Here is a 10,066-nt window from a genome sequence, read left to right as displayed (position 1 = left end):
CACCCATCCCAAAGCCAGCACAGCTTGCACAGACAGAAGCTGCCCTCAGCTGCCTTAAGGGAAGAGCACACACAAACCTTCTGCTGTTGGAAACACGGAGTTAGAGCAGCCTGACCTCCCAGCGCTGCTAGGAAACTCTTCAGCTGAGGAAGGAGTTTTGTTTCACTGGAGACAGCAGCTCCCCCTTTTGGCGTTAAACACAACCAAAGGCACAGGCATTGATTAGAGGGTGAATAAAATTATGTATTCCAGTCCTGCCCACCTCTCCCTCAGGGAACTGACAGGCCGCTGAGTTCAGACAGCTTTTCTTAATGAGACAGAATTTTTTCACAATCATGCCATCAGAGCACAAACAGGGATAAAGCACTTTTATTTACACTTACTCAGTTTGTAAAACCATGTGTACACTGCCATCATTTAAAGTGCAAGCTACATGTCTTCTGAATAAACTGAAGGCATAACAGGTGCTATGTAAGATAAAATACTGCCACCAGTAGTTATACAACTAACTACAGGTGCCAGTAGCGTAGTTCAAACCCTGACCAGCGTAGTGTGTTACTTCCTCTTGTATATTACCAGCCAAAAACATATTCCATTGCTTTAGATACAATACTTTCATCTTTCCTAGGAGTTTGTCTGTCAGAAACCACCTAGAAGGCAGGGAGAAAAACAAGAAGAGAAAATACAGAGAATGAGTCAGCATGTAGTTAAATAGTTTTTACGCTAACCATTTATTTCTTCTTTTCCTAAGCACTGCTATATTTTGACTAAATATGTTTGAAATATCTTCAAAACAAGCCCTCAATCCCTGGAAAAGTGACAAGTCATTAATTTAGTATTTTTTATTATTATGTTAGAGACTGAACAGACTGAGCTTGTACTTGAACCACATCATTAAAGAACTGACTGCAAAAGATAAAGGTCACGTTGAAGTTAATGTCTGCACAGCCTCCTAGAGCTAAGGGGAGACAACATAAAAACACATATTTCTGTTTCCCTTAAAATACCTGATAGTCACTAGTGGAAGCCTTATATGCTGTTGCAAGAGGTCTCATGGTAGAAATCCTTGCAGTACTGTTTGCAGGTTGTGTTGGTGTGCCAGCAGGTTTTGTAGGTGGAGTGAAAATCGAAGACATTGAGGATGTAGAGCTTCTTTCAAAGTTTTCCATCACACTCTTAAAGAGAGGGTTAATATAATGTAAACAAATACTGAAAAACAGTATTCCAACCTTTGCCATCTAAAATTATCTACTATTTGATTTTTTTTGTTAAAATGTATTTGGATCCCAAAAGATAAAAGGTGTGTCAGTAGAGAACATACGGGTGCACATGAGTGCCAAGCATTTTCCTCACTGCAATCATTTACATTTTGAATTATGCCATTGCAAAGTATTGGAAGGTTAGAATCTGTTTGCTGTCTGTACTGAATGTCAACCAAGTTTGAAACAATGTAGACAATAAAATACAATAGGAGATGCAATCAAACTTCAAGGCTCCATTTCATAAGCTTATGTTTAGAAAGGAATGCATGTAGAATGGAAGAGGTAGGAGGTAACTTGATGGGAACCACAAGTTCCACAACAAACCAGAGAAAACAAGATGGTAAATAACAACCAGCCTGGGGACGTGTGATTTGGTGCATTTACACTCAGTGCAGCACGGGATTCAACCAGCCTAAAGATAGCAGAAATTCAGCAGCACATTTGGTAGAAGAGCACTTTCCAAAATAAAGAATAGCATTGGTGTACACGGTGGGTGTGCAGCTGACTCTGCTTAGCTCCATGGAACTAACTAATGGAACCCATGGAAATAACTAATACTTTTAAATCAGAAGCCTAAGTGCTGATGTCAAATCCATCATATCTAGTTTTCAATCGCAGGAAAGTCTTACCAAACCCAATCCTTCAGTGGATTGGTCTCCTGAAATCTTTTGCCTCCAAAAATACAAATTAATGACTTATGGGTTGATTTATTGGTATATGAAAGTGAATACTATCCACAAAAGACATAAGAATTCAAAAGCAATGAAGATCAGATGCCTGGCAATTATATGTCTTAGATGATTACTCCTAGAGCTTCAGCTTACAGGCAATGCATTCATGGATACAAACTGGACACCAAAAGAGTAGAAAGGCATGGACAGACCACCAGCAGAGGCTCACAGAGAAAAGGACCATAGAAGTAGTTGTTTCTGAATTTTATTGAGTGTAAGAAATGTTTCAGACTGCTAAAAGTTCAGTAATTGCAAGTTCAGTTTCTAAGGCTGCCTTCTCAGAATGGTTTACATTGGAAAGCTTCCAGCACTCTTTAGTATCATATATCCTTAAAGGAGACAAAAAAGAAAGATCTGTGCACTGTAGAAGAATGGCTGTTATTTGCTTAAGCTAATGTACAGTACCCAGTGCAAAGGGCTGCAAGCATTAAAGGTCAGGATATTGCCAATACCTAGACACTAATAGCTGATGTTAATATTAAGACAAGACAGCCATGTGTACCCTCAGCTCCTACTTACAAGAGAGTGACATGTTTTTATAGGGGCAGGTGGGAGAACAGGATTAGGATTTCCTTGCTGACAAATTTTCAGTCCAAGTAGTAGGATAAATTCAAGAGCCAGAAGCACATAGTCACATAAAAAATAGGTACAATTAGGAGCAGCAACAGTCTTAATCTGCCATTAGGCATTTATTGCAGGCCCTAAATGTCACAAATTCCATTCAGGAAACTGATCTCAGTTGTGTCTTATATTATGGTTTCACTTCCTGTCTCGTACAGCAATATAATTGCATTCATTGTAATTTCCTAAGAGCACAGAGATTGCTTGTAAAGATCCTTCTCAGCAGGAAATGTTGACAAATACTTAAGAAAAAACTTATGTAAATGTGTAACAGACTGTATCTACACAGACAAACTACCCCAAATTTGCAATCCCAAAAGAAAAAAAAATTAAAGCAGTCAGGGGAAAATAAAAAGAAGAACCAAAAGCAGAGTGCCTTTGAACTAAAAACAACTATTAACTTACTTTATCTATACAAGGCTTGACACCAATCATGATAGATTCACCAAAAATTCTTCCATCTTTGCTTAAGGCTTTCCGGGCTTGAAGCTTAGACTGATATCGAATGTGCATCCAGTTTCCTGTGTTGGACATCTGAATGAGATGAAGTGGAAATTGTGAAATGTAGTTTCTTACTTGCTTCATTCACAATGTTTTCTGACATAAGTCTCAAACTAAGACATACCACATGCTTTAATATGTTTCCATACTGAGCAAACTGTAGTAGAATATAGGAAGCTGATGCTTGAGGAAATCTGAAAGACAGAAAGAAGTACTCAAAAAATTATGAGTAGTTTAAGAATTCAGGTGTCAAGCATTTAGAGAAATCCAGAAGAGACCACTGTAACATCAGACGCAGTGACTTGAGAAATACCTCCTTCTCAGCACTTTGCCACACAGCCCAACAGCAGAATGGTGCCTTTCTAACTAGACAAAATAACGTGTAGCTCAATTTAAGATGCCTCACTGAAATGTATGTGTTTGCTTGCTTTCACCATAGCTGTATTTGCAGCACATACCAATGCCAGACAACATCAATGCCCAAGTATTTTTCTTGTACGCTGTAAAGACTTCACCCAAGTTTTTCTGATACTTTGGAAATCAACTTACCCAAATACAGTTACCCAAGTGTCATCAAGTTGATCTTCTGAAGTAAGGGAATCACCTTGAGTATAAAAAGGATCTAGCTGAGCAGGAGATAGAGTGGTCTTCTTAGGCTGCCCAATACTTGCAGGGCTGAACATGCTTGAAGCTGTTAAATTAAAATGGTATTCCTGAACTGTCACCCTGTTCTTTTAAAAGTTTTAAAGTTCTTTTAAAAGAACAACAGGGTGCCACTGAACAAATTTCTTTTGCAAGACAGAGGTTTCTAATAAAAAGCGTAAATTCAGTGTCAAGCATTTCACTTGTATGTGGAAGAGTTTGATGGGGATTTACTCACAGACAGAAAAAGTAAGTCAATCATAACTTCACATCTGCAAACACACTAGTAAGTTTTTATGACTAGCAACCTAGTGTTCTCTTTGACTTTGAAACACCAACAGCTAATACAATTGCCAAATAGGAACAGGCCAACAGAACAAAGCTTAGCAAGAAGCCACTGGTTCATACACAAGATATCAAACCTTGTGAAGATGGAAGGCAATCCATCAATCTCAGCTTCTTCATTCAATTACAACCACCCCTGTGCTCAGTTCAACACCACATTTGGAACAAGGAACAAGAAAAGCTGCTTGAAACTCGGTCAGTCTCAGAATGATTAACTGTTTCCGACTCATTCCCATATACCTTTGAAAAGCTAACAAATACACAAGCTCTTCGTAAATTCGCAAGGAACTGATGTAGCTTGAACAGTCATGATTTTCCTGTATTAAAAAAGCAGTAAGAATAGAGAGAATAGAAATTTTGACAGGACATCTACCTGCTCCTGGAGTTGATGGCAAAATTCCAACTGATGGGCTCTGTGATAAAGTGAAGCTGGCCTGCATTAATATACAGAAAGTAACAAATCATTCTTATAGGTATACTGCTCAGATCAAGAGACAATTTTCAAGCGATTTAAACATTCAGGTAATAATATAACTGTTTGCCTTAAGTTATTCCTAACTTTTAAGAGTAAGAACAGATATTTGCATGTACATTTAACAGAAGATTACCAAGAGCTATTAATGAAAAGTTATTTGACAACATATTTGACGTATGCTTTGTGAAACAAAGTAGCTTTAAGTACCAATACTCAGAAACCCTTTAGTTTACCTTCTCAAAATAGTCATGTCACTATTGCTGCACTGTAATAATTCACACATTTGTGTGCATCCTGCTGGGAAGGATATTAGTATCCTAAGTTTATCAGCATTTTCACTGCCTTAAGGGTTCAGAAATCATGGAAACATAACCTTCCCTTGTATGGAGACTACTACTAGACTTACCTTCCTGCTCAACTATTTAGTGCATAGAAGGAAAGTGTACTTTGAGTTTTAGATGGTGGTAGTTGTTTTCTTTTTAACATGGGATTTCAACACCCAAAACAATTTTAGTCTACTTTCAGCCTGAATCATGGCATTTCTTAGCTACAAGATCAAACAGCCTGGAGTACCAGTAGACCTAGCAACTTATGTTCTGATAGCTGCTCAACATTTTTTGAAATTTAATATCCAGTCCTTTAAGACACTTTAGCATTCTGTCCTTCACAGAAAACCTCAGTTTTCAGAAGGCAACACTCACTAGATAGAATGCTCATTCAGTTTAAAGTGTTCTCCTTGCATCAAAAGAGTTCAGTGAAAAAGGACCTAATAATGCTTGATTACTCAGTTAAGCAGCAGAGCTTATTATAAAATTTACCTCAGAAATTTGAGTGTTCCTCTTTCAAAATTAAGCCAAACTGTCTACCCAAACTTAGATTACATATTTTACTCAGAAAGAAATTCCTTCTGTTTCCATAAGCGCCTCTATTGCCTTCTAAAAGATAATCACAGAAACCCGGAATTATTAAGTTTGGAAAAGATCCCTAAGATCACTGAGTCCAAGCATTAACCTAACACTGCCATCTTGACCACTAAACCATGTCCCCAGGTGTCACTTCCACATGTTTTTGAACACTTTCAAGGATGGCGATTCTAACACTTCCCTGGGTGGCCTGTTCCAATGCCTGACCAGCCTTCCAGAGAAGAAATTTTTCCTGATAGCCAATCTAAACTTCTTCTCAGGCCATTTTCTCTTGTCCTCTTACTTGTTACCTGGGAGAAGAGAGCAGCCTCCACCTTGCTCCAACCTCCTTTCAAGTTGTGAAAGGGTCCTTCTGGCAATCAGCAGCCCAATAAACTTGAAAGAAAGTGAAAAGCTGACAAACAAAGCTGAATTTGTATGTACGAAGTATAACTGAGGCATCACTTGCATTTTTCATTTCCTACTGAATTGAAAACTGGCAATAACAGGAATTTGCTTCATGACCACAGCTCTTGTTTCAACAGGAACAGGCACAACGAACAACCCAGACTAAGCACCGGCATGATCTGTAGGGTCATCACTCATTTTGCTACAGCAGTTTATACAACTAAGTTTGAGAATTCACTGAGGCAGTAAGCTGCCTCATATCTTCTGCTAAGAACAGGCCAGTGCTGAAGACACTTACTGTTCGTCTTGAGGACAGAGGTGTTGATCCAAGCCCAGGACTAGACAACTCATCATATATGCTTCTAACTGGTGGAGCACCACCTTTATCCTTATGCGAAGGGACTACTGGTTGTGGGGGAGACCCTCCTGCAATGCAAAGGAACAAAAGAAGAGCATGACAAAACCTGTGACTTTGCTTTGGTGCTACTTGTTCTTGAAACTTCAATAATAAATTCTGCCGTGCGCTCATGTTGATTGTTGTTGAGACTGTTGATTGTTTCACTGGAGGTTTGCAGAGCCATCTGTCCTACCAAATGTTCAGGTTTGAATGTTCTAGGTAGGAGCATCACAGGTGTCTCAAACAGCATCCTGTTTAGAACTTTCAGACCTCTTATTAACCCAGTATATTCACTGTTTACATGTTCTTTCTCTGAAGTCCTGAGCATGGCTGTATCTTTCAATTTTAAGCCGGGCTAGAAATCTATTTTAATCGTTTCAGAGACTAACTTGCCTATAGTACAGATGCAAAAGCAAGATTTTTAAAAATTGAGGTATCCTACATGTTAAAGAGCCATACCAAATTGCACGGACATTGCACATCACTGTCACATTCCCACTGTCCAAATTCCTTGGCTTCTCATCTAATTTCATATAAAATAAAAATGTAAGCTCTTGAGAGCAGGGACTAGCTTGCATATAGACAGGAGGAAGTTAAACCAGCTGCACTCCCATTTTGTAAACTTTGGGACTTCCAGTATAACAGAGAATGAAACTTCTTGAAAGAACTTAACGTATCTTAAGCCTTTGTGTGGATTTACCCCAGGGTAAAAAAAAGTAGTTTGCATCAAGTTTTCATTTGCAAGACATTTGGAAACCAAGCTTTTTCCAATGCTAAATTCTGAGCTTCAAGACTCTGCTCTGAACTGTTTAACACGTACAAGAAGTGCTACTGTTACATGGAATAATGTGCATTATGTAAAGCACTCTCCCATAAAGGTTTGCAGTTTAAGTGATGTACTTGATCACTCCCTTTGGGAAGTCTGTGGTTAGTATCTTACTGGCTCCCCTGTTCCTAAAATTGATACTCTGAGGCTATAATAAACCCTTTAAAAAACAATTTGGTGAAATTCACATGAATACTTCCAATTTCGTAAGTATTTTTGTAAGAGGTTTGTTCCCAGATATGTAAGGGCAGGCAGACAAGAGCAAGAAGCAGAAGAAGAACAAACCTCCAATTATGGAACATTTTAAGTTGCAAGGGACCTGGAAAGATCATTGAGTCCAATCCAGCCTGACATTCAAAGAGAATATTTTATTAAGAGAAATTCTTGTAGTACTTTAATCCTCATTTTTTCCTTCACAATGACTAGCATATTAACACATCAGGTATTAAATGATGCCAACTGATTTAGTAAAACCAAGATCACGCAAGGCATGTCAACTACTCACTCATTCTTCTCAGAGAAGAAAACAGATGTACAATACTAACATGGGTAAGAACTTCTCCTAGTCTGATTTATTAGGTGGTTGAAGAGAAATGAGCATCTACAGCTAGGAAAACTACTCCAGTCCAATGACAGCAGACATCAAGACTTTATCGACAACCACTAGATACTAATTAAGAAGTATATTTTCAGTTTTTCTCCACCCAGTTTTTCTAAGTTTGACAATCTGTAAGTGACCTTATAGAATTCAAAGAAATAGAAAAAATTACGCAAAGAAATCAGCAGTTTGTACAAGCTGCGTTTAGTTTGCCAGCAGTTATCTCTGTTTTCAACATCAATGTATGTGTAATTGACTTGTAAAGAGTCACATAAATTGATTCTGTATTAGGAGAGGTTTATTACCTTCCCTGTAAAACAAACTTTTCTACCAAAACTGCCACATTTAAAACATTTATTATAATTTAATACACTGAGTTCACCACTTAATCAGTGTAGCTTGCTTATAGGAAGATATAAAACTATAAGGATTCAAGTCTGCAACAGTCATGTAGAACAATGAGATAAACCATTTTTTTGCTTTCAAGACAATTTTCCAACATTTAACAAATTCTGACCTGCAAGTAGTGGAGACCTTGTTTCCATGACACCAATTGAAGGGCTGTATAACGCACGCGGCTGCGGAGTCACTGGTGCAGGTAAGTCACCCATCAAAAACCCAGGGAGAAATTGAGCACTAGTTCCTTGTTTTGGAGATGTCGGGGAGCCAAGAGTCATTGGTTCAGCTCCTGAAAACAAAATTTTAAAACATGAAAAAGACAAGTGAAAGACAAAGGCAGCTTTTTCTACTGTGGGCTCTATTAAAGAAACATAACACAAGATACAGGAAGTGATTAAGATCACAGAATTCCAGAATCGTTAGGGTTGGAAGGGACCCCTGGAGATCATCTACTCCAAACCCTCTGCCAAGGCAGTGTCACTCAGAGCAGGTACACAGAAACGTCTCCAGGTGAGTTTGGAATGTCTCCAGAAAGGGAGACTCCACAACTCCCTGGGCAGCCTGTTCCAGTGCTCGGCCACCCTCAGTGTAAAGACATTCTTCCTCACGCTGAGCTAGAACTCCTTGTTGCTTTGGTTTATGGCCATTACTCCTCGCCCTGTCGCTGGGCACCACTGAAAAGAGCGTGGCACCATCCTCTTGGCACCTGCCTCTGAGATATTTGCATGTATTGATGAGATCAAAGGCGGTTTAACAATGCATTTTCCAAGTAAGCCGAGTGTGTCACAATGTTGCATTTCTCGCAATTACAAGTGGCGGCCGATCGATTTAACCCCGCTTCCCTTTCGCATCACCCCAGCGCGAACCGCCCTTTCCCGGCGCCGTGTCCCGCTCCAGCTCAGCAGCATCCACACCCCCGCCTAGAGCAGGGCTTCGGCCGCGGCCCCACTCCCCTCACAGGAGCGCAGGCAGCGCCGGGAGACCCGCCGGGCGGCCCTGGCCGGGCAGCGGAGCGCCCTGAAGCGGCGCCCAGCAGAGGCGAAGCGCGGCGCGGGCCGGGGGAAGCCGGGGGCCCAGTTCACCTGAGGGCAGCAGCTCCATGGCGAAGGCGGCCATGTCGGCCCGGATGGCGGGAAAGAGGCGGCGGCGGCGGCCCCGCCTGCCACTTTCAAACGGGACGGAGCTTCCTCCGCCGTCACTTCCGACCTAGCCCATGACGAGTGGGGACGAAGCGGGGCGGGCGGAGCCCCGCCGGGGGATGAGGGGGTCGGGGCCTGGCATCAGCTTGTGCCGGCCAGTGCCCTCACGGCTCCTTGGCAAACGGTTCCTGAGGGAGGGGCGGGTCGCGAACCGAGCTGAGGGAACCGCGGTCACCGTTACAAGCGCTTGTCCTGGGCTGAGAACTCGGAGCAGCCTCCCCACACGGCGTGCCGGGGAAAGGGTGTCAGTCAGTGCCCAGGCTGCCGGCACCGCAGCCACCCGCCTCCGCAGGGACAAGGCAGTGAGCTGTTCCCCCGCCGCCGGCACGGGGGGTCAGTGACCACGGACAACAATCAGATGCAGCGGGGTTGCCTGATCCCCGCATCAACGTTTAGCATAGAATCATGGAATTGCTTGGCTTGGAAGGGATCTTAAAGCTCATCCAGCTTCACCCCCTGCCACGGGCAGAAACACTTTCCACTATCCCAGTTAGCCCTGTCCAACCTGGCCTTGGACACTTCCAGAGATGGGGCAGCCACAGCTGCTCTGTGCTAGGGCCTCCCCATCCTCAGTGTAAATAATCTAATCTCAACCTACTGCCCTCTCTTTGAATCCGTTCCCCCTTGTCCTGTCGCTACATGTTCTTGAGCAATTCATACTGAGAACAAGAGAGGTCGTGGTTCAAACGCAATGCTGTGCTACAGTGCAAATTACTGGTACCAGGACAGAACACCAATCTTGAAACCAAACCTTTTAAAT

The 10,066-nt window shown here is 41.7% G+C and overlaps 1 protein-coding gene across 1 annotated transcript; it reads right to left on the bottom strand.

The window, feature by feature from the left end:
- Positions 1–353: 353 nt before the first annotated feature.
- On the bottom strand, positions 354–9,593 carry NUP35 (nucleoporin 35). The gene is made up of 9 exons (XM_053948330.1): positions 9,190–9,593; positions 8,226–8,396; positions 6,186–6,313; positions 4,476–4,536; positions 3,665–3,806; positions 3,240–3,309; positions 3,020–3,148; positions 1,008–1,175; positions 354–650 (listed from the first exon to the last, which is right to left on the bottom strand). Exons 1-9 carry the CDS (start codon positions 9,221–9,223, stop codon positions 573–575), a joined length of 981 nt encoding a protein of 326 aa, XP_053804305.1. The 5' UTR covers positions 9,224–9,593; the 3' UTR covers positions 354–572.
- Positions 9,594–10,066: the final 473 nt, after the last annotated feature.

Source organism: Vidua chalybeata, chromosome 7, assembly GCF_026979565.1.
Source record: "Vidua chalybeata isolate OUT-0048 chromosome 7, bVidCha1 merged haplotype, whole genome shotgun sequence".
Lineage (NCBI taxonomy): Eukaryota > Metazoa > Chordata > Aves > Passeriformes > Viduidae > Vidua > Vidua chalybeata.
Note: the sequence above shows the minus strand (reverse complement) of the source record. Positions and strands in the feature narration are given on the sequence as shown.